The sequence below is a fragment of the Ceratotherium simum genome, chromosome 39, assembly GCF_057802395.1.
Source record: "Ceratotherium simum simum isolate JZ-2026a chromosome 39, ASM5780239v1, whole genome shotgun sequence".
Taxonomy (NCBI): domain Eukaryota; kingdom Metazoa; phylum Chordata; class Mammalia; order Perissodactyla; family Rhinocerotidae; genus Ceratotherium; species Ceratotherium simum.
Window position 1 is genome coordinate 13347539 of NC_141938.1, and position 26470 is coordinate 13374008.

Here is a 26470-nt window from a genome sequence, read left to right on the forward strand (position 1 = left end):
TTGTCAACCCACCTACCCTTGCAAAGCTCACTGCCCAGGGGGTCTGGCAGGTAGACCCTCAGGTGTGCCCCCTGGACACCAACCTCCTGGCAGTCATGCCAATGTGTAACCCCCTCCCCCTGAACGTGGCCAGGCCCTGTGAGAAAGATGATGGGGTGTCACTTCTAGCTGACTCTCGTCTCGGGCTGGCTTTACAGAGCTAGCTGTGCAGGCGAGCGACTGAGGGCGGCCTCTGGCCTCAAGCCAGGGGGGAACTGAATTCCACCCATAAGCATGGGAGTGAGCTTGGAAGCGGACCCTGCCCCGGTCGGGCCTTCAGATGAGACCTCAGCCCTGGCCAACATCTCGACTACAGCTGAGAAGCCCAAGAGAGAACCCGGCGAAACCACGTCCAGATTCCTGCTTTCAAGCTGCCAATTTGGGGAGATAATTTGTTACGCAGCACTAGATAACTAACACGGGGAGCCACATGCGATAAACACACCTCCTCCAGGCACGCCCTCCCAACGATCTTACCCGGCTTTATTTTCATCATAGTTATGACCACTTCTAGTATACGTTTATTTTCTTTATATTATTATATTTAGATATGTTTACTCCTTTATCCCCCATCTTCCAACAAGAATGCCACCTTTATGAGAAGGGACTGTCCATTTTTCTTCACTGCTGTAGCTTCAGCACCTAAAAGAGCTGGGCACACAGTAGGTGCTTAAAGTTTCTTTTTTTTCTTTTTTGGTGAGGAAGATGAACCCTGGCTAACATCTGTGCCCACGTTCCTCGATTTTGTATGTGGGATGCTGCCGCAGCATGGCTTGACGAGCGGTAAGTAGGTCCACGCCTGGGATCCAAACCTGCGAACACCAGGCCACTGAAGCAGAGTACACGAACTTAACCACTATGCCGCTGGGCTGGCCCCTAGTAGGTGGTTAATAAATAATTTTTTGAATGAGCAAATGGATTAATAAACTTGCAGCCATTGTAGAGTGAAAGCAGCCACAGATGATATGCACACAAATGGACATGTCCGTGTGCCAATAAAACTTTATTTACGTAAACAAGCCGAGGGCCAGATTTGGCCTGTGGATGGTAGTTTGCTAACCCGTGTTTTAGAGTGGAGTTAGGTTAACATTTAAGAATACGAAGCAAATAACAGTAACAGATGGTGCGTGCTCATGGCAAAAATGGGGGTGGATCCAGAACGACGGAAGTTCAGGAAACGGTCTGAAAGAATGAATCCAAAGGAACAAGGGAGGCCCCAAGCCCCCAGCCTCGGTTCACAACCTCTTAAGCCGGATGATTTCTTTTAACCAAGAGTCTGAATGGACCATATCTGGGCACAGTGCATGACACTGAGTTTGGGGACAGCAGGCAGTGGTGTGCTGGGAGATGCTCCACAGCTGGCTCTCGGGTGCAGGGGAGAGATTTGTAGCATTTGCCGATTTCCATGGTGTAAATTCTCCTGCTGTGGCCAATTTTTTTAAATTCCTTTTTTGTCTTTGCTGAGGAAGATGAGCCCTGAGCTAACACCTGTGCCAATTTTCCTCTACTTTTTTTATATGTGGGTCACTGCCACAGCATGGCTGACGAGTGGTGTAGGTCTGCGCCTGGGACCCGAACCCACGAACCTGGGCCACCAAAGCGGAGCACACCAAATTTAACCACTGGGCCACGGGGCCGGCCCCTGCGTGGCCAATTTTAAGCCACAAATATGACATTGCTGAGTGCAGAATTGGGAAGAGACACGCACCACACGTCAGTCTGCACTGGCTGCCAGCATGAGCCGGTGCCAGCCACCACGGTCACGGCGTCAAAGCAGGACCTGAGGCTTTGCAGCCGTGGAGGTAGGAGGTGAGGCCCCCCAAGTCCTCATCAGAAGCCCTGCCTGGGGGCCGGCCCCGTGGCATAGCGATTAAGTGCGTGCGCTCCGCTGCTGGCGGCCAAGTTCGGATCCCGGATGCGCACCAACACACCACGTGTCAAGCCATGCTGTGGCGGCGTCCCATAGGAAGTGGAGGAGGATGGGCATAGATGTTAGCCCAGGGCCAGTCTTCCTCACAAACAAACAAAAATAGAAGCCCAGTCTGGACCACAGGTCGCCTCCTCATATCGCACCTAAACAGGGAAATCACTGTAGGAGTGTGGGTCCCCAAAAGTGGGGGCTTTTCACCCCCCAAACACAGACCGTGAAAAATACAAAGCCTCATCATCAGATGCCAAGTGAAAGAGTGTGTGTGTGTGTGTGTGTGTGTGTGTGTGTGTGTGAGTAGGGCCGACATCAGCCACCCTGCAGGGGAGGGAAAGAAGAGACGGGGGTCCGTCAGGTTGGGGAGGAGTCTGGGTGGCGGGGCTCAGGAACTTCAACTAGAAAGTCCTGGAGGGGGAGGATTACAGCAGAGGGAAATCCGGAAATCTGGCAACCGTGAGAGATCGCGAGCTTCGGAACCAGCCTTCCTGGTCACGTGACGGCATCAGCTACCTTTTGCTGCATAACAAATATCCCCACACTTAGGACACTAAACAACCAACGTTTATTATCTCGTAGCTTCTGAGTCAGGAACCCCAGATCGGCTAAGTTGGTGGTTCTGCGGCCCCCTCCTCAGACGCCGGCAGAGAGCGGGCACCTAGGCCAGGTGAGCGCGTCTCTTTATTGCTTCCAGACGGTCTGGTGATGCAGCCAACCAGGGTGGGTGGGCTTACCCATGTGCCCAAAACGTGGCTGACACTGCGGGACTGATCAAGAGACGACCTCAAAGGCCTGCAAGAGCTGCTCCACGGACGTCACGGCCCTGAACTCGGTGCCAGGAGCGTGGCAGTGTGCGCTCGGGGCCCTGAGGTCTGGAAGGCTGGTGGGTGGGGCCAGGAAAGAAACTGAGTCCCTCGGCTGAAGCCCTCGCTGGCCCCGCCGGCCTCAGAGGACTCTCACGCTTGCCTGGCTGTGCGTCTGGCTGGTGCCGGGGCCTCCTCCCCAGATGTGTGACCCCGGTGCAGGAGGCCGGGCAGGGCTCAGTTGCTGCCGCTGCTGTCCTCACTGTCCGAGTACGCGCCCAGCTGGCTCAGGGAGGACACACCGGGCGCCCGGGCCACAGGGTCGGCCGCCTTCCCGTTCTGCACGGTGCCTGCGGGAGAGGCGAGAGCTAGCCCACCACCCCTTGTCCCTGCGGCCGCCTCCGACAGTTCCAGAAAGGCTGGGCCCGGGATGAGGCTGGGAGAGCGGGGTCGGCCATTTCTGCTTATTCTCGGAGGGCACGGAAACAAGCCGGCCTTTCTGGAAGCGTGTGGTGGGACCCATCCTATTGAAACCCACACGACCCCTGACCCAGCAACTCCTCTTCCTCAACTGACCTATGGAAACCCCACCCAGGTGGGCAAAGGTGCCCATGCCAGGAGGGCACCGCAGAAAACAGACACCACTCCAAGGCCAAAGTCCAACTACATACGACGGTGGTTAAGAGAAGCAGATCCTGGCTCCACCACCCACCCCGGCTGTGTGGCTCTGGGCAAGTGGCTTCAGCTCTCTGGGCCTTGGGCTCCTGATCTGATAAATGGGTGATAACTGTATTGAAAACAACGGCTCATGAATACGGAAGCTCACTGTGTGCCAGGATCTCCTGTAAGCGCCTGACATGGAGCAGCTCACGGAATCAACACGAAAACCCCACGAGGTGGGCCCTGTTGTGATCCGCACCTTCCAGGACAGGAAACTGAGGCTGGGGTGGGGGTGAGGACCCTCGGCCTCGGCAAAGAACAACCATGTGGAGGCGTGGGGGACCCGCACCCAGGCTGCTCGGCGGGAACCCTGCTCTCACCCACCTCACCAGGCCCAGCCCACCCTGATGTTCCACGTCCCGAGGGTGCCAAGGGGACCCGGGGGGTCACACGCGCAGCATCAGCTACACAACGAGCCAGGTGTAGACACCCAGGCAAGGGCCGGGGAGGGCGGAGCCAGGAGTCTATTGACAAAGGAAGGTTGGCGGGCTGGGGAGGAGCCGCGGGATGGGGCATTTTATCGTATAAGCGCCTCTCTGACTAGGGTTTTAAAAACACTTGTTTCTTTTGTAATTAAAAGGTAAAAAGGAAACTCCATCCCTTCTCCTCTTACCCCACGGGCGCTGGCCATGGTCGGGGGCACCCCTCCCCCCACCCACCCCAGAGAGGTTCCGGAACAGCGCTGGGGCGCTGCTGCCACTTGGTGGCGGACCTCTGGACCTCTGCCCTACACTCAGCTCCCGGGAACGGCGCGGGAGGCGCTGCTGCCACCTAGTGGTGGAGAGAGGCACTACACTCAGTTCCCAGGAGCAGCGCTGGGGGCGCTGCTGCCACCTAGTGGCAGACATAAGCACTGTGCTCAGCTCCCTAGAACAGCGCGGGGGGGGGGGGGCTGCTGCCCCCTAGTGGCCAGGAGAGGCACTACACTCAGCTCCCGGGAACAGCGCTGGGGGGCGCTGCTGCCACCTAGTGGTCGACAGAAGCACTGTGCTCAGCTCCCTAGAACAGCGCGGGGGTGGGGGTGGGGGTGGGGCGGCTGCTGCCCCCTAGTGGCCAATAGAGGCACTACACTCAGCTCCTGGGAACAGCGCTGGAAGCGCTGCTGCCACCTACTGGCGGACAGAGGCACTACACTCAGCTCCCAGGAACAGCGCTGGGGGCGCTCCTGCCACCTGGTGGCTGCCCGAGGCACTGCACCCAGCTCCTGGGAACAGTGCTGGGGGCACTGCTGCCACCTAGTGACAGACAGAGGCACTACACTCAGCTCCCAGGAACAGCACTGGACATGCTGCTGCCACCTAGTGGCGGAAAGAGGCACTACACTCAGTTCCTGGGAAAGTTGCTGGGGGGGGCGCTGCTGCCACCTAGTGGCCACCCCCGGCATTGCACTCAGCTCCCTAGACAGAACTGGGGGCACTGCTGCCACCTAGGGTTGACAGAAGCACTGTGCTCAGCTCCCGGGAAGAGCGCTGGGGGCACTGCTGCCACCTAGTGGCCACCTGAGACACTGTGTTCAGCTCCCCTGGAACAGCGCTGGGGTTCAGGGAAGGCGCTGCTGCCACCTGGTGGCCACCCAAAGTACTGCACTCAACTCCCTGAACCCTGTGGAAACCTACCAGGTGTGGAAGCTGCAGGGTCCCTCCTGGTGCTGCGATCCAGGTCTGTTTTCTTCACCACCACCAGGCCCGACAGCTGGGGCCTGCTGCCAAGGCTGCCGACACTCCGCTCCCAGCTTTCTGCCTTCCTCTTGGGTTTTGGGGCCTGTGGATGATGGGGGGACACGAGTAGGTGGTCTGTCCCAGATGCCACCCCTTCTCTGGCCTCCTTGCTCCTAGTCTCCTGCTGAACCAGCTGCCAGAGGGATCTTTGCCACCTCCACTCCCTCTCCTGTGCTGACCAAGTCTTTCCTCCTCTAAACTCTACGGCTCCCCATTGCCCCAAGCTTGGTACTCAAGGCCTCTGTCCACTTTGCATCCCATAAATGCTGCACTTACACTTCTTAAGTCACACTGTGGCTTCTCAGTTTCATGCCTTTACCATGCCATTCTTTCCACCTGGGACACCCCCTTTGCCTCTAGTTCACTTGGTGAACTCTTACTCATCCTTCAATACCCAAATCAGGTATCCACTCCCCTGGGACACCTTTCCTGACAGTTCAAGCTCAAGTGAGTGCTGTATGGCCATGCCCACAGCCCTCTAGCACCTTACTAACTGGCCCCCCAACTATGCCGTGGGTTCCTGTCTCATTCACTGCCGGGTCTGCAGTGCCACAAACAGTTCCTGACACAGTCGGTGCTCCCTCAACATGTCTGAGGGAAAACGGAGGCACCCACTTTGGGGACTAGCCAGGAGGAGGCAGAAAGGTGCTCAGGCCCACTCTCAGCTCTTCAATCACACCAGAAGGGACCCCTTTTATCTGTTTTATGTTGAAATGGAGGAACTGGAAACCACTAGACTAAGGAGGCCCTGTCTGAGCTAGGAGCTGGTGACGCAGGGGGAACATGACGGGGAGGGTCCTGCCTTCATGGACCACAGAGGGTGGGCAATCAAGTAGATGATCAGGACAACATGTGTCTTAATGAGTGGTGTGAAAGAAAGAAGCCAGGCTGTGACAGCAGGAGGGAGGGGTGGCCACTGTCGATGAGGGCGTCAGGGTAGGTCTCCTTAGAGAGGGGACTTTGGGCCCATGTCAGAATGAGGAGGAGTTAACAAGTGGACACGTGAGGAAGGGTGCTGCAGGCGGCGGGAACAGCGAGGCAAAGGCTCGAAGGTGGGGCTGACCTTGGCTCACCCATGGGGCTGGTTCAGCTGGAGCAGGGAATGGTGGGGAGGAGGAGGACACAGTGGCCATACGGTGTTCCGTGTGTCCTGGCCGTGGGGCTCAGTGAGTGGCGACCATGACAGGTGCAGTCCAGTGGGGGGACAGAGGGAGACCAGCAATTCCAGGCAAAGCTTTCTTATCTGGGCCACTGCAGTGACTCCCGGACTCAACTGCGCCCTTGATCCTTCTGTCAGACACCATCACGGGCTCCCAGGGCAGGCTGAGTGCTAAGAGTCACGAGTGTTTGTCCCCAAATTGTCTATGCCCATTGTACTCGCCGTCATTAAACTCGACCAAGGAAACAGAGGTGCAGAAAGAGATATCCTTCTGTAAAAGTTACAGGGAAGGCTTGAGAAGTCTCGATGAAGGCATATTGCTTAAAACAAAACAAAACAAAAGGTCTGCTGTCAAATTAGGGATCAGCAAGCTGACTACAGAAGACTGGGAGGAAAAGTCATAAAAGGTCAGACTGTTTTGAAACTAGCTGAGATCTCTTATTCCACTTAAAAGAAAAAGATGAAATTTTGGGGGCCGGCCCGGTGGTGTAGTGGTTAAGTTTGCGCACTCTGCTGCGGCAGCCTGGGTTTCGCAGGTTCAGATCCCGGGCGCGGAATTCTGCACCACTCGTCAGGCCATGCTGTGGCAGCGGCCCACATATAAAATGGAGGAAGATGGGCACGGATGTTAGCCCAGGGCCAGTCTCCCTCAGCAAAAAGAGGAGGATTGGCTGTGGATGTTAGCTCAGGGCTAATCTTCTTCACCAAAAAAAAAAAAAAAAAAAAGGAGATTTTAGACAGTGAATTCTAGGGATGGTTTATGTGAGAAAGATGGTGTGAGAGCTCTCATCAGGGGATATATCCCCAAAGAAAGTGTCTTGGTTCTACATTAAAAGATTGATGGGTAAGTGTGCATGACCCCCAAACCCAGCCTCGCTTCTGACAGTTACAGAATTCTCAGCTGGACTATGGCTGCCTCCATGAAAGACTACATTTCCCAGCCTCCTTTGCAACAGGACGTTGTCAGGTGGTTCAGTTCTGACCAATGGGATGTGAGCAGGAGGATGCACTCCATTGAGGATAGAGTAACCTTAATGGTCTCTACCCCTGCCCCTTTCCACTGGCTGGGATGGGGAAGTGGCACTGAAATGGCATCATCCTTGAGACGGCACGACAAGGAGAAGGGAGGAACCTGGGCCTCTGACACCATGAGGCCACCTTCCCTGTTTTGGATGGCTGTGCACAACTGCTGTTCGAGAGAAAAATAACTTCTGTGCAGTTGAAACCGTTACTCTGTGTCTTGTCCAGTGGGTGGACTTGTATTTAACTCAGACCATGAATATGTTTTGAATTAAAATAACATGTTTCTGGGGTGCCTGTGTTATTTATGATTTTCCCCTTCTTTGATTAACAAGCCAGAGTGAACTTGACCACCATGGATAAGACAGCTGTGGTGGAAAATGCTAGTCATCCACCTGCCACATCCTCCTCTTCCCTTCTTTGTGCCAGCGCGGGCCAGCTAGAGGATGCAGCTCCCAGCCTGCCTTGCAGCTAGATGCGGCCACATGACTAAATCCAACCAACGGGAAGTGAGAGGAACCCCATTCCACAGCAGGTGGGCCCCATCTGAATCTCAGCCTCAAGGCGCCAGCGGCTGCTCCTTCACACACCTGAGCTGGAAGCCATGTGTGCTCTGAGCCAGCTGTAACCACGGAGCTGGAATCGATGCTCCAGGAGAGGGCAGAGCAAGGAGATGGAAGGAGCCTGGGTCCCTGAATGACTGCATGGAGCCGAGTTGCCTGGAAGTCCTGGGCAGCCGGGACTGTTAGGTGACTGAGAAATAAACCTTTGTTCTCAGGTCTCTGAATTGGGGATCTGCTTGTTTCAACAGCTGAAGCAGGGGCTGGCAAGCTGTTGTCCCGTAGGCCTGCCACTTGTTTTTGTAAATAAAGTTTTATTGGCACACAGCCACACCCACTTATTTACATACCACCTATGGTTGTTTTGTGCTACAACGGCAGAGTTGAGCAGTGTGACGCAGACTGTCTGGCTTTTTAAGGAGAAGTTCAGCCCGCCCCTGACTTACTCTGTCCCAGCTTCCCCCGCGAGCACAGGGAGATTCCGGCAGCCCCGCTCACCTCGTCCAGGATGGCGGTGGGGTTGGGCCAGAGGGCTGGCTGGGGTGGGGCGGGAGCACCATCCTCCTCCTCCGAGTCAGAGTCTTCTAGCAGTCTTCGCTTCCTCGATTCCTCCACCAAGGCCCTGCAGGATGGAACGTGGGATTTGGGGACATGCTCTGTGGGGGGACAGTGCCGGGACCCCCCCTGCCAAGGCGTGTCGGCCCTGCTGCCCTTTCCTGGCCTCACTGAGTGGGGGATGGAGAGGCACACAAATTCTTTTTTTTTTTTAAATTGTCTTTCTCCACTGAGGGCAGTGAGTGGTTATCGTGTTTGGACGCTGAAATCAGCCTGTCTGGATTTGAACCACGGTTGGTGACCTTGGTCAGGGCTGTGCCTGGAGCTCCCGGAACCTCAGTCCTCTCGACCGTCATAATGATCAGTCAAAACAGTGCCTGGCACTCAGAAGGTGCTCAGTAAGTGCAGACTTCCCTCACTGTTACTCAGTATGGTTGATCAGCCCACCCAATAGTGCCGACCTACTGTGCGCCTGACCGCATCCCAGTCCCCAGGGACACAGAAGCCAAAGTCCCCGTTCAGAGTCTAAAGGAGGGGAGAGACGATAAACCAGGAGAGGGTGAATCAGCTAGAAGTTTCCAAAGAGTGGTAGGCGCCATGAAGAAAAACATGAACACAGCAGGCCAGCAGCTGCGTCCTCGGAAACGCCGGCTTGCCATGCTAGCCCCCAGTGGCATCTGAACTGGACTCCAGGAGCTCTGGCTACCTTCGCTGACCAGGGGCTGCCCAGCCCTAAATTGTCTGTGCAAACACGAGGTCTACGCCGAGCACCTGCTCCCCTCCTGGGTCTGGACTCTCATCCATGCCGGGCGGACGCCCTGCGTGACCCCATTGGGAACCCTGGGCCTGGGTCTCTGGGTCTCCGAGAGCCCTGAAGATGGCACCTCAGATGCACTGTCACGTCTGGTTTTGGGGGTATTGAGCACATCCTGTGTAATTCCCCTGGGAGAGGACTCTAGAAGCTTCTGCCTGGTCTTCCCAACCCCATCCCACGTGCCTTTTCCCTCCACTGATTTTTCTGTTAGAAACCACAGCTGTGAGAATGACTATATCCTGCGTCCTGGGGGTCCTCCCAGCAAACCAGCAAACCTGGGAGTGGTCCTGGGGACCTGACACAGATGCCATGAGAGTGAGATGAAGGGGGGATGCAAGGAAGGCCTCCCTGAGAAGGTGACGCTTGAGGGAGCCATGGAAAGATCCAGAAGGCGGGCGTTTCAGGCAGAGGGAATGGCCTGTGCAAAGGCCGTGAGGTGGGTCGGAGGCCCTGGGACTCCCCAGACGGTGGTTCCGCCCGCCCGGCCTGCTGCCCCCACTCACGCCGTCTCCCTCTCGTCCTCCTCCTGTTCCTGCTTCTGCCGCTCCTCCTCGGACAGGCGGTGCTGCCGCAGCATGGCCTCAAAGTCCACGTGGGCCTGCCGCTGGTTCAGGTCCTTGAGCTCCTGCAGGTTCTCCAGAACCTCCATCTCCAGCTTGGAGTCCTTGGTTCGGTTCTCCAGCACCTGGTGGGCGTGACGATGTGGGGCTAAGTGCGTCACCCCTCGACGCACCCCGCATGGCCACGGGGTCACCACGGGCAAGGGGAGGACCTGCAGCCTGGTGCCTCGATCCACACCTCCCGCCCGGTCCCATCACTGTGCCCATTTCACAGATCACAACACTGAGGCTCGGGGAGGGGAAGTGATCGCCTGAGCCCACGCGGCTGGGCAGGGGTGGAGCCAGGCGGCCTGGACTTCCAGCCTGGCTCCATCATTAAGTAAAAATAATACGGCAGCTTTAAAAAGACAACCAGCGCAATTGCTATGTGCCAGGCCCCAGGCCCAGAGGATTCCAAATATAATCTCATTTCATCTTCATAACAACCCCATTTCACAGAAAAGGAAACTGAGGCTCAGAGAGGTGAAGTCGGCCGCCCCTGTCTCAGAGGGCTGGCTGCAGAGCCAGGCAGGGCTGGGCGTGAATCCTGCCGTGGCTGCTTCCTGGCTGTGTGACCTCGTTGTATTATCCGTCTGGAAAATGGCAGTCTGAAAATATGTCCACAGATTCTCTGACACTCTTCCCTTCTAGTGGTGGAGCCTCATTCCTCAACCCTGGAGGTGGGCTGGTTTAGTGACTTGCTTCTTTTTTTTTTTTTTTTAAAGATTTTGTTTATTCTATTTTCTCCCCCCAAAGCCCCAGTGGATAGTTGTGTGTCGTAGCTGCACATCCTTCTAGTTGCTGCATGTGGGACTCGGCCCCAGGATGAACAGAGAAGTGGTGCCTCGATGCGCACCCAGGATCCGAACCCGGGCCACCAGCATCGCAGCGCGCGCACTTAACCGCCAAGCCACAGGGCCGGCCCGTAGTGACTTGCTTCTAATGAACAGAATACAACAGAATGATGGTGTGTCACTTCCCAGACGAGGTCATAACAGGCAGTGAGGCTTCCTCCTCGCTCTCTAGGACCACCCACTGGGGGGAGCCAGCCGCCATGCTGTGAGGAGGCTCAGGCAGCGCTGTGGAGAGGCCCACCTGGCGAGGAGCTGAAGCTTCCCGCCAACAGCCACTAGAGGGAGCCAGCTTGGAAACAGCTCCTCTGGCCCCAGTCGAGCCTTCAGATGAGGCAGCCCCGGCCGACAGCTCATGAGAGACTCTGAGCCAGAACCATCCAGCTAAGCTGCTCCTGGATTCCTGACCCTCAGAGACTGTGGGATAATAAATGTGTGAAGTTGCAATGTTTGGGGGTAACTTGTTACACACCAACAGCTAACTGATACCCACTTCCCTTCCTGCTACTCTGCACAAAATGAACTCTGCACTTTTTCACCCATGGAAAAATCAGATCAGATCTAACACGGCTTGCTTAGAAAACAACTGGCAGAGCTGTGAGGGTCCAGGAACAGAAGGGCATAATATTTCTGAGAAAAACCACAAAAATGTCCAACTGAAGATGAAAATTTCTTAGAGGAATAACAACAATAGTATCAACATTTAGGGATCACTAACTAAGTGCCAGGCCCTGTTCTAAGAGTTTTATGTATATGAAGTCATTTAATCCTCACAATTGTATGAGGAGGGCACAGATATCAATCCCATTTAACAGATGAGGATGCTGAGGCGCAGAGAGGCCAAGTGCCCTGCCCAAGGTCACACAGCCAGGAAATGTTCAAGAGAACTTTTCCTGCTACATTTCTAGTCTTAACACCCACTGGTCATGGGAACCCTCTTAGAAAGCTGTGGGGTAGTCAGCTGCAGGGAGCACTTTGCATTCCGAAGTCCAACTTCCTGGCCCCCTGTATTAGTTTTCTCTTGCTGCATATCAATTTGCCACCAGCCCAGTGGCTTAAAACAATGCAAATTCATTGTCTCATAGTTTCTGTGGATCAGGAGTCTGGCACGGCATGGCTGGGTTCTCTGGCAGGGTCTCACCAGGCTGAAAACACCAGGCTGTGCTCTCATCTGAGGCCCACGGTCCTCTTGTGAGCTCATGCAGGTTGCTGGCAGAATTTGGTTCCTTGTGGTTATGAGACTGAAATCCCTGTTTTATTGATGGCTGTTGACCGGGGGCCGATCTCAGCTCCTGGAGGCCGCCTACTGCTCCCTGCCACGTGGCCCCCTCCACAGTGTCGTTCCTTCAAATCTCTGCCATCCTGTCTCCAACTCTAGACCTGTCTGGATAACCTCCCTTTTATGAGGTCGACTGTGTCATAACCTAATCTAACATAACCTGATCAGGGGAGTAAGGTCCTTGTGTATACACAGTTCCCGGGACTATGCAGGGTGTGTGACCAGGAGGCGGGGGTCTTGGGGGATATCTTAGAATTCTGCTGACCACACTCCCCACCCCACCGCCCTGCCCGGGGGGCTGAAGCAGGAAGAGGCACCAATATCACCTGCACCCACACACGCACACACACACGTGCACCCATGCACACAGGCGGCGCCTGGCTCACCTTCATGGGGTTGTTCAGCTCCTCATCCTCCCGCTCCTTCTGCACCCTTTTCTCCTCCTCCTCCAGGAGCTTCTCGGCCTGGAAGTTCCGTGTGGCTCCGTGCTCCATGGTGTAGTCAGTGTTTTCGGGGTCTGTCTGGGAAGGAAGATGGGCAGACGTCAGCTCCTCCGTCCCTGGGCATCGAAAGCTCCTGCTCTAAACAGCAGCCGGCAGCCTGGGACACCTTCTCAATGTGTTTCCTTCCTTCTTATAGCTTTTCCTTTTTTTTTCTTGTCTTATTGCTTTGGCTGGTATGGTTCTCTCTAGCTAGCGCTCCTGTCCCCTTTTGCAAAAACACTTAGCTCCCCAGCACAGACTTTCAGACTCTTCTTCACCTGCCCACGGCCTCCCTACAGCCCCTCACGCTCCACTCCCCACCCTCCACATTTGCAGATAAATGTCTCTGGGCCTTTGCACATGTTGTGCTTTCTTTTCTACCTTCTGTGTATGTACGCTTATTAACATTTTTCCTTAATTATAAACTACACATCAAGTATGTACACAGCGTGCTCCTACTTGTGTTTATAAAATGGAGAGCCAAAATATAACATGCCATCCTGGATGAGACCCTGGAACAGAAAGACGACTTGGGAAGAAAAACTGAAATCCACGTCATGTCTAGAATTTGGTTAACATAATGTGCCCACGTTGGCTCTTATTGTGACAGATGCACCATGGAAATGGAAGACGTTAACAGGAGGGGAGGCTGGTGAGGGGCAGATGGAACCCTCTGTGCTCTCTCTGCAACTTCTCTGTAAATCTACAAGTATTCCAAATAGAAGTTTATTATTAAAAAGAGTGAGGAAGAGAGTGATCCCACGTGCATGTGTCTGCAGAGCACTTTTTTTGAAAATCACGTAAGAAACAGTCAGAAGTGTTTGCTTCTATGCACAGGGCCTGGCTGGGCAGAGAGGAGCAATTTTCCAGTGTTAATCCTGCAGTGCTGTATGAATTCTGTTTTTACCACGTGCACGCATATCCATAAACATATATATGTAACCCCAATTATTTAATCACCTGAACTTCTCCACAAGAAAAGCCAACCTATAACATTTTGCCATTGTGCCTGTAGTCTTTAAAAAATCCACGTGTATTCATTAATATCTAAATATATACACACTTTACAATTCAGGCAAAAAAATCACTTTCTGGAAACAACCCAAATGTCCATTAGCTGACGAGTGGATACACGCAATGTGTCTACCCACACACTGGAGTATGACGCAGCCATAAAGAGGAGTGAGGCCCTGACACAGCCACACTATGGATGGACCTTGAACACATGACGCTCAGTGAGAGAACGAGACACAGAAGGACACACGGTGTGTGATCCCATTGATGTGAAGTGTCCAGAACAGGCACATCCACAGACAGAGAGTGGGTTCATGGTTGTCAGGGGCTGGGGTGCAGGGGGGAATGGGGAGTGACTGCTGATGGGTACAGGGCTTATCTTGGGGGTGATGAAAATGTTCTGGAATTAAATGGAGGTGGAAGTTTAGCAGACTGCAAATATACTAAAAACCACTAAATTGTACACTTTAAAAGGGCAAACTATAGGGTATGTGAATCATATCTCAATAAAACTGTTGTTAAAAAAGTAAGTAATCAAAATATATAAGTCTTTAAAATATCTTTTTTGTTTATGTTAATCAAATCTTATCTTTTAACCGAAGAAAAAAAGCTTATGGCAAAAAAATACTCAAATGGTACAGAAGTATGTGAAAAGCAAATTATAAGTTCTCCTCATCCTTTCCCCAAATCCTTACTACCACCTGTGGAGTAACAATTAAAGTAAAAATGTGATTGTTACTGGCTACGTAATATTCCACTGTACAGTAGCTTGTTTATCAAATCCCCTATTATTGTACATCTAGGTTGCTTCTAGTTTTTTGCTTTTATAAATAATACTGTCATGAACATCCCCCCAACCCTTTCTCTGTTTCCTGGGGATAAGGGGAAGTCGGATTTCCCTGGAGGGAGAGGACAGGAGTGGGTAACCCACACGGCAGGAAGGACTGGCCTAGCTGGCTGCCTACCTTGAAGGTGATCTCCGCCAGGCAGCGCGTGCACTTGATGTAGAAGCGAAAGATGGGCAGGCCCAGGTAGGCTTCATTCTGCACCGTCTCTTTGCGGGCATTGAACTTCTTGCCCTTGTAGATGTATTCTCCACACGTCTTACACCTGTGGGGCAGGACAGAGGGACTCGAGCCATCTCAGTACCCTGGTTCCTACTGGTCGGAGGCTCTGATTCTGGCAGATGGCTGCTTGCATACCTCCAGGGACGGGGAGCTCCCTCCCTTCTGAGGCAGCCTGCCTCGGATTCCCCCTACCTGCTGTGCTCTTCTCACTATTATCTGCCTGGGTCTCGGCCCGAGCGCCACCTTTCTGGGAAGCACCAGACTAGGTGAGACTTGCCTGTCACACACTCCCAGAAGGAAGCCTGGTGCTCACGGGGTATCCTGGCCTCCACGAGGGAAGATTCCACCAGGAGGGAAGCCACACAGAGCAAAGCAGAGCTCCTGCCACCCTGCCCTCCCTCAGGCCCTCCTGCTCAGACGTGAAAAATTGTGGGGCTTACAACTGGTAAGATATGGTAATTCTAAAGTCATATGAAGGACAAGATCTGGGGACTGGGAGGCAGAATAGTGGAGGGTTTAGACGGAGGATTGGAAGGGCCTCTTGAAGGGATGAGATCTAAGCCAAGATGTGAAGGGTGAAGAAGAGTCAGTCACGTGAGAGCAGAAGGAAGAGTGTTCCAGGCAGAGAGAACAGCTTGTGCAAAGGTCCTGGGGTAGAAATGACCAAGGCTGTTGGAGGAAGTGAATGCACATACTGGGCCCCATCTCTGTGCTCACATGTTTACTACTAACGACCAAGATCTCGAGCCGGCACCAGCTGGGAGCTCTACGAGGTCGGGGGGTTCCATCCTGGTGGGGGGCCCGCGGGGGGCGCTCACCTCATGTTGAAGGGGGCCATCAACCGTACCACGTACTGCCGGTCTTTGGGGAGTTTGAGCTTGGGGATCTTGGACGGGTCAAAGTCGGGCGGGTAGTATTTCTGCGGGGAGGAAGGAAGCGTCAGGGGAGCTGCTCTCAGACGCGGGGCGGGGGGGGGCCAGGGCAGAGGGACAGGCTCTGGGACCTGTGTCGGGTCACCCCGGGAGCGAAGCCTGGTGGGAGGACTCCAAGGACTCAGCATCCAGCCCTGCTCACGGCTACTATTCATCACAGAGAAAGGATACAGAGAACAATCTGAAAAGGCGCATGGGGGGGCAAAGCCCAGAGGAACCCAGGCGCCAGCTTCCAGAGTCTTCTCCCGATGGAGGCACACAGGACGACGTGCTCAGTGCCCCCAGCAGGGAGCTGTGACACCGTACATGAAATGCTTCCCGGGGAAGCTCAGAGACCCAGCGCCCAGGGTTTTCGTGGCGGCTGGTCACGCAGGCACCCCTGCCCAGCACGTCCCAGGGTCCAGACTCCAGGCGGGGAGCAGGTGCTCAGAGTAAACCATGTTGCTGGTACAGTTGAGGCACGGGGAGCCAGTCTTATCAGGGAACACTGGGGACCATCCCGACATCCAAGCTCCCGGAGGCCAGCCAAGGCCCAGCCGTGTAAGGCAGCCTCAGGCCCGCTATATTAACCCTGGGCCTCGGTTTCCTCATCTGAAGAATGGATAACCTGTCCACCCACGAGGGCTGGACGAGCACAGCCCTTAGCCCAGGGCCTGGCACACAGAAGTATCGACCGGTAAGTTATGGAAATAGAGGGCGCCCGGTTGGATCCTTAGGACGGAAGGGGTTTCACGGACACTGCACTGGAATGCGAGGAGGCTGGGGCTGGATTCCCAACACAGGTGTTTAAAAGACGAGGGGCTGAGCCACAGGAAGGGACGTCCGCCCGACCTCGGAACCCTGGGCTCCCGGCCATCAGTCTAGAGGTCTCTTCTCTGCTCCGTCCTGACATCCTGGACTTACACACTCCCAGGACGGGGAGCTCACCCCCTTCCTGGGAGCACACACCCTCCTGGCGGGTGGAGGACAGGGACTCAGAATTCCGGAGCTCTCTTTCCCAGAAGCCAAATCCTGCCTTCAGAGAACCCCTCCACCCCCCAAGAGTCCTGGTTTTCCCCCAACAGAGTCAGACGGAGAAGCTGAGACAACGGGGAGGGTCCCCTACAGCAGGGCAGAGGCGCTTAGCAAACCCTAATCCCTCCAAGAAACGCGATTGGCTAGAGACCCCAAGAGGGGGCGGAGATTAACAGAGCCCCGCCCCTGAAGGCCATGGAGCACAGCGGGAATACCATTAATTTAAGGAAGCCCCGCCCCGAGGGAAGTGATTGGCTAATACCCTTCGGAAAACCCAATCAGGAGAAGTTATTGGCTAAATAGCCGAAGCTCCGCCCCTCGCACGTGATTGGATACACGTCAGCCCCGAGGGGAAGGCTTAGAGAAGGCCCACCTCCCGAGGAAGGTGATTGGGAGGAGTTTAAATAGCCCCGCCCCGAGGGAAGTGATTGGAAAACACCGTTCAGAAAACCCCATCAGGGGAAGTGATTGGCTAAATAGCCCAAGCTCCGCCCCTCACAGGTGACTGCATACACGCCAGCCTCAAGGGGAAGGCTTAGCGAAGGCCCCCCCCCCGAAGGTGATTGGGAGGAGCTTGCGGAGCCCCGCCCCGCGGAAGGCCGTTGAGCAGAAGAAGAAAAAGGTTCCAATAGGAGAGCAGAGGCAGCCTGCCTCGGCCGGAGCTCCGAGATGTCCCGCCCCTGGGAGAAAGCCCCAGTCGCCCATCACTCACGTTTAAAACTTTTCGTTCCGACATCTTTGCCTCCTACTCTTAAAAGCACGACGCAACTGCTTAGGCTCGGTGTTTACCGACCTTCCCCGACCGCCCCTTGCACTTCCGCTGACGTCACGTCCTCCAGCCTCTATTATTGGCTGCAGCGTACACAGCTTGCCTTTTTTCATTGGCTCCGATCCCCGCCTGTCAAGATCGGAAGCCTATTATCTCCTCTTGCGAGTTGCACCCTCGGTGGTGCGCAACCACGGTTCCGGGAGCGGGCTGGGTTTGGAGAAGTTCCGAGGAGGCGCTGCGCCCCCTAGAGGTCGGCAGCGGCTGGTTCACATCTCATCGTGACACTGTGTGGCCGCTGGTCGCGACACTCCTTTGTTGTTCGTTCTTTTAATTAGCAAATAAAGCGCTGAGAGATGAGCGCTTACCCTGTGCGCTGGCCTCTGGGAATCCACACACCGTTCCTGTGTCCTAGTGTCCACGTGGGGACTGGGGGCAGATCCCACGGGCGACACATGTCCCCTAAGGAGCACCCTGGACGCCCCACCCCAAGTTTATCCTGATCACAGGCTGAGACTCGAAGACCAGGCTGCAGACCCACCTCCCTCCTCCTCACACACCGGCTCCCAAATGTCCCCCCACTGCCCACCTGCGTTGTCCCTATAAAGAGGAGGTCCCACCCCATTCCTTCCCCAGCTGCCTGCCCTCCCCTTGTAATTGTTAATTCTGGGTCAGATCCCTGCTCAGTCACTGGGGACCCATCAGAGAACAGGACATCAGATTCCTGCCCTCACGGGGGTCACTGCCTGTCTGGTGGGACAGACGGACAGCAAACATAAAAAAAGACCCTTTTGGGGTCTGGGAAAGGATCCCAAGACAATAAAACAGGGCCACATATGGAAAGTGATGAGAAGGGGATGGTGTGTGAGTTTCCTACGGAAATTACCACAAATTCAATGTCTTAAAACCACACACATTTATTATCCTATAGTTCTGAAGGTGGGAAGTCTGGTTCCTTCTGGAGGCTCCGGGGGGGATCCGTTTCCTTGACTTTTCCAGCTTCCAGAGGCGCCTGCGATACTTGGCTCGTGGCCCCCCATTGCTCTGACGTCTGCTTCCGTGGTCACATCACCTTCTCTCTCCCTCTGACCCTCCTTTTCCCTCTTATAAGGACCCTAGTAATCATCTTGGGGTCCCCTGGATAATCCAGGGTGAACCTGCCGGATGTTTATTAACTTAATGAAAGATTGTTCATCTTGAAGGAGCCTCAGGATTCTTAATTTAATCACACCCGCAAAGTCCCTTTTGCTGTGTAAGGTACCATAGTCACAGGTTCTGGAGGTTAGGACGTGGAAATCTTTGGGGGGTAGTTATTCTGCCTGCCATGGGTGAGGTGGTCAGGGAAGGCTTCTTGGAGGAAGTGACCTTTGAGTGAAGACCTGAGTGAAATCCACAGACAAGCGCATGGATTTTCCCTGACCTTTAGGGCCTGGCTGCTTTGCCCCCTCCTCAGAGAGTCTTCCCAGATACACCCATGTCCCATTTTTGTACACCCACAGTGGGACTCACATTGGCGCAGCTTTGAAGAGATGGGTGAACGAATCTGCTGAACTGAATGGATCCCACTGTCCCATCCTGAGCAGAACCCCCGCCACCCCCACCCCCACACCCCCAGCCCGGGTCTCTTCCCCTGCTCCAGCCCTGACCCCAGTCATGGGAGTGGGGATCCACTGTATGTTTGTCCTGCTCTGTGCTCTCCTCTCAGACTCCTCTCTGGGTCTCATCTGGGTCGGTTGAAGGAAGGGAGGAAGAGTCCTAATTCCAATGACAATGATCCCTTTCTAATTAAACAATAAAAAATATCTCACATTCACAGTTCACAAGGCTTGCACTGTTGTCCAAGGAGGGAGAACATCCCCATTTCACAGATTGAGAAACTGAGGCTCAGAGAGGCAAAGTCACTTGTCCAAGGCTGCCCAGCGACTCGGCAGCAGTGAACCCAGGCCGGTCGGGTCCCATCCACCCTAGGGTGAATGGCAGCAGTGGGGGGTGGATGTCAAGGACCCAGGCCCTTCTTTGGGGGTGCCGGGACCCCCCTGCTACTTGCCCGGGGTCACAGCAGTGGTGGCAGGGACACTCCAGTCACTCAGTTCCCCGTAGTCGGTGAGCTCCTGAGCAGCCACCTGGATGCAGTACCTGGCTTGCGGCCTCACAGCCCTGAGGGTGAAGGATGTGGCTTCAATGGGCCCCACCTGAGAGCAGACACAGGGCTGGGTCAGCCGGGACGAGGAGGCCGCGAGGGGCCGCCGTGCACAGACCTGCACAGCTGAGCCTTCAGCCCCTGCTCAGGCCGCTTCTCCAGGACGCGGGCACCAAAAGCCCATCCCAAACAGCATGCCCCCTAAACAGCATGCCCCCAGGCCCCTCCACGTCTGAGTCCTTCCTGACTCTCACCTGTGCCGATTTCCGTGCGTGGCCCCAGAGCCACTCGTTCAGAAATCCTTCATGGACCTCACCAGCCCCTAGGGATGTCTCAGTGGCGAGACCCCTCACTCACCAGGACCACCATCCCCAACCCCACTCCTCCTGCCGGGCCTGAACCGGAGCCCCTGGCATCAGCCTCGATGCCTCCCTCCCCCCCAGCCCCGCTGTATTAACCATGTGTTTTAAATGTCTGTATCTTATGATGTTCTGACATCTGAAACACCTTGCTGACCAGAGAGAGACCCCCCTCCAGGGCTAGCCATTCTCAGAGACGGCAAAGGGCTCGGCCAGGGGGAGCACGCCTTTCATATCCAAACCAACCCCTCCCGACTCTATACCCCCGATCGCCGCCTTTCTCTAAGTCTCACTCTCAGGGCCACTGTCCCCGCCCTAAGTCACCCCAGGGCCAGGTACGGGACAACTAGGGGCCACCTCTGTAGCCTGAGCCTGCTGGAATTATTCAAACTGGCCAACCCTGAGCTGTTGGCCCTGCCCTGCCTTTCCCGCGGAAGCCCCAGATGGCCCCACGTGGGGTGGCGCGGCCCCTCCTCTCGGGAAATGTAGTAAATTCTTCCTTCAATGGCCTCGACCTTCCGTGCCATCACTCGGACACTTCCGTAGATGAAATCCCGCGGACGCAAAAGAGACTCCCACTCAGCCCTGCCTTTTCTGTCCCCTCTCCTGTGCATCCTTCCCTCTCTGTCCCCGCCACTCCACACTCTCTCTCCGACACCCAGCCCTCTCCTCCTTCCCGGTCCCCCCTCATCCTCAGGATGTCCCATTCCAGCCCCCTACAGGCCGCTTCCTAACCCCAGGTCTGACTCTGTCCCTTCCTTGCTCTACCCAGGCTGTCCCGTAGAGCAGCCGGAGGTGACACTTTATGTTTTACATTTAGATTAATTAATAGTCGCACAACTTTGCCAACACACTCAAAGCGACTGGCTTGTGCACTTTAAAAGGGTGAGTTTTGTGACATGTGAATTTTACCTCAATTTAACAATTGCAAAATTTTTTAAATTATATTAATGAACACTGAATAAAATTTAAAAGCCGGCCACTTGCCACATCGCGATTGCTTGTCAGAGACACGTGGCTGGTGGCTACCATTTTGGACACTACAGATGTACAGGATTTCCACCGTCGCAGAAAATTCTAGAGACGGGTTGCAAAAGGCTAAACTCTGCAGACTCGGCTCTTCATCCCAGCATCTAAGGCTGCCCGGGACACAGCTGACTTTCCCAGAGGCTCACAGGTACCCTGCCTTCATTGTTTCTTTTCTAAGAATTTAGAACAATATATGTTGTTTTCAGTCGAGGTGAAATTCACATGGTGTAAAATTAACCATTCTAAAGTGGACAATTCAATGGTATCTAGTGCATTCACAATGTTGTGCAACCATCACCTCTACCTAGTTCCAGAACATTCCGTCACCCCAAAAGACACCCTGTGTCCATGGGCAGTCACTCTCCATCCCCTCCTCCAGTCCCTGACAACCACGAACCCACTTTCTGTCTGTGGATTTCCCTGTTCTGGACATTTCACATCAATGGGATCACACACCGTGTGCCCTTCTGTGTCTGGTTCTCTCACTGAGCATCGTGTGTTCAAGGTCCATCCACGGTGTGGGTGTGTCAGGGCCTCACTCCTCTTCATGGCTGCATCATATTCCAGTGTGTGGATGGACCATATTTAGTTTATCTATTCATCTGTGGGTGGACATTTGGGCTGTTTCCACCTTTCGGCTGCTGTGAATAGCGCTGCTAGGAACATCTGTGTACAAGGGTTTGTCTGAGTCCCCGCCAGCCTTTACATTGCACACAAGCAACCCCAACCTGCGTTCGAGGCCGCCCGGGCACCTTTGCACCTGCTGTCCCCTCCACCCGGGAACCACCCTCCCCGGGCTCCCCGCGTCTTCCTCACCTGGCGGAAGCGGGCGGATCCGTGACGCTTATAGCGGATCCGGTACTTGAGTGAGAAGATCTCCGGGAAGGGCCAGGACTGAGGAGGCTCCCACTGCACCCACAGCCGCTGCCCAGGGAGGGGGCTCAGGTGCACGCCCTTTGGGGGGTCTGGTTTGACTGATGGACAAGCAGAAGGTGGGATCAGCGGGCAGCAGATTCATTCATTCAATCAACCAACAACTATTACTGAGTGTCTGGCAATGTCCCGGACACTGGAACGCAGCAGTGACCAGTACAGACCCAACCCTATCCTCTTGGAACTCAGTTCATCCAGGCAGAAGGCAAGAGACAAGAAGCAAATAGTAGGTCATAAAGAGTGGGGGAGAAAGTTCAGGATTGCAAGGAGGGAGTGGAGCACAACGGTTTTTTGAGACATAATTCACGTGCCACAAAACTTACCCTTTTATAAGTGTACAGTTCAGTGGTTTTTAGTAAATTCCCAGAGTTTTGCAACCATCACCACTACTTAATCCAGAACATTCCATCACCCCCAAAAGAAACCCCATACCCATCAGCAGTCACTCCCCATCCTCTCCCCAGCCCCTGACAACCACAAACCCACTTTCTGTCTGTGGATGTGCCTGTTATGGACATTTCACATCAATGGAATCACACACTCTGTGGCCTTCTGTGTCTGGTTCTCTCACTGAGCATCATGTGTTCAAGGTCCATCCACAGTGTGGCTGTGTCAGGGCTTCACTCCTTTTCATGGCTGCGTAATATTCCAGTGTGTGGATGGACCACATTGTGTGTATCCATTCATCCATTGATGGACATTTGGGTTGTTTCCACATTTTGGCTACTGTGAATAATGCTGCTGTGAACATTGGTGTAAAAGTTTTTGTGGACATGTTTTCACCTCTCTTAAGTATATACCTAGAACTGGAATTGCTGGATTATATGATAACTTATGTTTAACTCTTTGAGGGACTGCCACACTGGTTTTTACTAACCACAGCAATGTATGAGGGTTTTCAATTTTCAATAATGTGCTCAGGGAGGCCTCACTGAGGAGGTGACATCTGAGGAGAGACCTGAACGGAGTGAGAGAGCAAGTCAGGTGGAAATCTGGGAGAAGAGCTTCCTGGCAGAGGGCACAGCCTGTGCAAAGGCCCTGGGGCAGGACCGTGCCTGGCGTGTTGGAAGAACAGCCAGGAGACCCGTGCGGCTGGAGCAGAGGGAGAGAGGGAGGAGGGAGGGCAGGGAGGGGACGGGGCAGGTCATGCGGGGCCTGGTGGGGCGGCAGGGAGGACTTGGGCTTCTCTACCGAGGGAGGTGGGAGCCCTGGAGGGCTGTGGGCAGGAGGAGGGCTGACCTGACTCAGGGGCTTGCAGGTGCCCCTGGGGCTCGCTGGTGGCCACTTCAGGGAGGACAGACTGTAGGGGACTGGGGCAGAGGTGATGATGGGGCTGGACCAAGTGGGGGCCCAGGAGGGGGAGAAGTGGGCAGATTCTTGATTAACTGTGAAGGTAGAGCCGAGAGGATCCATGACGGATGGACGGCACTGGGTGACAGGTAGGAGGTGGGGGGTGGCGAGAGAGAGAGAGAGGAGCAGGAACAAGCTAGTGGCCCTCCACTGCCCCCCGCCCCCGGTCCCCACTCACTGATGTGCTCCGGGACAAAGGGCACGACAAAGGTGCTGCTGATGCCCTGGGGGTGGACGGCCGTGACGTTGAGCACGTAGGGCACCATGGAGAACATCTGGATGTCCGGGATGGTGCAGCTGCTGGCCCCCGGTGTCGGCTGGAGGCAGGGCCGGCTCTCCCCGTGGGCGGCCACGCCGAGCCTGGACACAGGGTGGGCGCTATGAGGTCCTCGCCCCTCCTGCTGGCAGGGCCTGTGCCCTGGACCCCGGGGTGGGGGGGACAGCAGGCGAGAAGCCACTGGCCGGGGTCCTGCTCTGGGCTCTGTGACCCTGGGGGAGGCGCTCACCCCAACATCACAGAGCCTGCAAGGATCCAGGGTCGGGGGCAATGCACCATGGGAGATGCTAGGGTTGCACATTCTAAAAGTTTCTGGAATATCAACCTTCCAGCCTTAGAATTCCAACATTCCAAGATCTGTAGATTCACAGACTCTGGAATCTGAAATAATAAGATTCCAATTCTTTCGGTTTCTGAGACCCCAAGATTTCAGACTTTAGAGACTTGAGCTCAGCGCCCTCCATAGACCTTTCCAGAACATTCAAAATGCTCTGTTTCTGTGCTGTCGGATGTAATGGTCGCCGGCTGCGGGCGTGTGGCTCTGGAGCACTTGAAATGTGGCCAGTGTGACTGTTTAATTTAATTCATTTTATCTAATCTAAATGTCAAGTTTTCGGTTCTCGGAAAACTTGGATAAGTTCTTCGGAACAAATAGATAGCGTGAATCTACTATTCCGACCGTAAATTTTATGAAATCTAATCAGAGATCAAGAGTGTCCGATGAAAGTTTAGCATCCGAATTGAAATGCACTACATGCATAAAACACACGTGGAATTTCGAAGACTTAGTATAAAAAGAGAGAATGTAAGGTATCTCCTTAGTTTTTAAAATATTGCTTACATGTTGACCCAAAATATCTTAGATATTCAGATTCAATGATATTTTCTATTATAAATTTAAATATATAAATCATAGATAGGCACGTTAAGTTACATTACACTCAATCATATTCAATGATAAATATTTGGAGTAGTTAGATATTGTTTAAATAAAATGTTAAAATTAATGTCACCCATTTCTTTTTACTTTTTTAATGTGGCTTCTAGAAAACTCTAAACTACACACATGGCTCAAAATATGTATTTTAGGAAGTATATTTCTACCAGATGGCGCCACTCTAGAACTCTGGGGGTTTCCGTTCCCGCCGAGTCTGCAGTTGTCCTGATCCTAGGGGTGTCGGGCCCGGGAGTGGGACCCCCAGGAAGCCCTCCAGACTCTCTGACCTGTACGTGGCAATGAACGACGTGGGCCCGGTGGAGTTTGGAGCAGGCGGCACAGTCCAGAAGCAATCCACGGCGATGGGGTACCTGGAGGCCCGGCAATGCACCCTGGGCTGGGTGGGAGCTGCCAGTGGGGTCGCTGGAGGGAGAAGGAGGATCGTGACCTTCTGATTCCCCCAAGATTGCAAAGCCCTACTGTGTGCTCACCCCCACCTGGCTGCCGGCCAATGCCGGGCACGCAGTAGGTGCCTAATAAACATTTGCGGAATGAATGAATACATGAATGAAAGACACCTCCACCATCTCTCACTCCCATTACAACCCATCAAGGCAGGACTGTGAGCCCATTTCTAGATGGGGGAACTGAGGCTTAAGGAGTCACAGAGGGGACCTGGGTGGCAGGGGACCCTGGTGGGAGGGAGGTGTTTTATTGTGTCTCCTCTTTGTAATAGTTTTGTTTTGAAGCACATGAAATGAATGCATGCAATTGAAATTTCTTTCTATCTACCTACCTATCTGCCTATCTTTCATCCATCTCTCTCCCTGTCTATCACCCATCTATCTGTCCAGGCTGTGGCTTTCTGGTGTCACTTTGGGGCAGAACTCTTTCTCCCCATGCCTCAGTTTCCCCTCCATGCAATGGAATGGTAACCCACTCCCACCCATGGGCATACAGTAGGTGTGTGAGTTCCCACCCCACTCCAGAATGCCCCACGGCAGACAAAGTCCAGTCCCCAGATAATGTCCCCCTGCCCGGGTCCCACATACCTTCTGTCCCATTGCCGGGCAGGCAGCCGGCCCAGAGGGCGAGGGCCAGGAGAAGTCTTGGGACCATGGCTCTGGCGGACTCTGCCCTTGGAGACTCTCGAGGGGAGGCAGGGGACTCCGGATCTGCCTCAGGGGAAGCCCAACCCCCAGTCAAGACCCCCCACTTCCCCTTCCCCGGGTCTGACTCACGGGCCGGCTCTGTGGGGCCACCGAGAGTCGAGCGAGGGTAGTGGAGGATCCCCCCGGTCCCTTCACTGGCCACCCCCGGGCACGGGTGTGGAAGGCCCCGAGGGTGGGGGCGGGGAGAGGAGGCCACGAAAGAGAGAAGTGGGGACCCCGTGGCCTTTCCCAGAACAGCCTGTCCGTCAGTCCTTCCTTCCGGCTGCCGCGAGGAGGGGAAACCCCGGGGAGGGGGATGATGACATAGAGAAACACGGAGAAGGGGACAGCGAGAGGAGGGACCCAGAGAGACAGAGAGGGAGAGGGCGACCCAGAGGGAGAGACAGAGACAAGAGGGGAGAGAGACAGAGAGAGATAGAGAGAGACAGAGATGGGAGACTGAGAGACAGACGGAGAAAGAGAGAGGGACGGGGACCCAGACCCGGAGATAAAGACAGACGGGGACCAGAGAGACGCAGGCACCGCCACAGAAGACGCCCGTTCACTCACTGGCCACAGCGATGGGGACCCCCCGGCCAGCCGCCCTCCACACTCCAGGCCAGAGATACAGAAACGCAGGCCCCGGGGAGGCCGAGCCCCTATGGGCCGGGTGCCAGCCCTGGACACTCGAGGAATCCCCCAGGGACAGGCTGGCCGGGGGCGGGGGGGATCACGCCGCGCTCCCCTCCCCCCTCAGCTGGAAAGAGCCAAGAACCCCCAGGGGATTTCGGGGGATTCGCCCAGGCACAGGGAGGCCGGGTTTAAGGTGAGAAATGAGGTGGGACGTCCTGGCTCAGATCCTGTCTTTCCTTGTTTGGATATTTTGTGCACCATGAAGATTTTGGTGCCCATTTTGACTTTCTAAAATATTGCGTTAACACAGTACTCGTCTTGGGACGGAGATCTGGGCTCTGGACG

The 26470-nt window shown here is 54.7% G+C and overlaps 2 protein-coding genes across 3 annotated transcripts; both read right to left on the bottom strand.

Moving 5' to 3' along the window:
- Positions 1 to 1023: 1023 nt before the first annotated feature.
- Positions 1024 to 17382, bottom strand: YJU2 (YJU2 splicing factor homolog). 2 transcript variants are annotated; one of them, XM_004441297.3, is made up of 8 exons: positions 17263 to 17382; positions 15423 to 15523; positions 14503 to 14647; positions 12428 to 12562; positions 9816 to 9997; positions 8442 to 8565; positions 5103 to 5247; positions 1024 to 3116 (listed from the first exon to the last, which is right to left on the bottom strand). In XM_004441297.3, the coding sequence occupies exons 1-8, from the start codon at positions 17284 to 17286 to the stop codon at positions 3004 to 3006; spliced, it is 969 nt and encodes a 322-aa protein (XP_004441354.1). In that variant the 5' UTR covers positions 17287 to 17382; the 3' UTR covers positions 1024 to 3003. The 2 variants fall into 2 exon arrangements, with proteins under 2 accessions (XP_004441354.1, XP_087281855.1); XM_087425729.1 differs by lacking the exons at positions 1024 to 3116; positions 5103 to 5247 and adding an exon at positions 5254 to 6683.
- A 1567-nt stretch (positions 17383 to 18949) lies between these two features.
- EBI3 (Epstein-Barr virus induced 3) lies at positions 18950 to 26450 on the bottom strand. Its single transcript, XM_004441298.3, has 5 exons — positions 25394 to 26450; positions 24629 to 24764; positions 23306 to 23487; positions 21661 to 21818; positions 18950 to 19508 (listed from the first exon to the last, which is right to left on the bottom strand). The coding sequence occupies exons 1-5, from the start codon at positions 25458 to 25460 to the stop codon at positions 19356 to 19358; spliced, it is 696 nt and encodes a 231-aa protein (XP_004441355.1). The 5' UTR covers positions 25461 to 26450; the 3' UTR covers positions 18950 to 19355.
- Between the last annotated feature and the right edge of the window lie 20 nt (positions 26451 to 26470).

Bases quoted from the DNA above. Each gene is read 5' to 3' on its own strand.
- YJU2 (XM_004441297.3), bottom strand. From the start codon at position 17,286: ATGTCGGAACGAAAAGTTTTAAAC. The intron at 15,524-17,262 runs GTGAGTGATGGG...TCCTCCCCGCAG, and splicing joins CGGAACGAAAAGTTTTAAAC to AAATACTACCCGCCCGACTT. The intron at 8,566-9,815 runs GTGAGTGGGGGC...TCCATCCTGCAG, and splicing joins GAGGACGAGAGGGAGACGGC to GGCCTTGGTGGAGGAATCGA.
- EBI3 (XM_004441298.3), bottom strand. From the start codon at position 25,460: ATGGTCCCAAGACTTCTCCTGGCCCTCGCCCTCTGGGCCGGCTGCCTG. The intron at 23,488-24,628 runs GTCAGAGAGTCT...CCCTGTGTCCAG, and splicing joins TCGTTCATTGCCACGTACAG to GCTCGGCGTGGCCGCCCACG. The intron at 21,819-23,305 runs GTGAGTGGGGAC...CTTGTCCATCAG, and splicing joins CTTTGTCCCGGAGCACATCA to TCAAACCAGACCCCCCAAAG.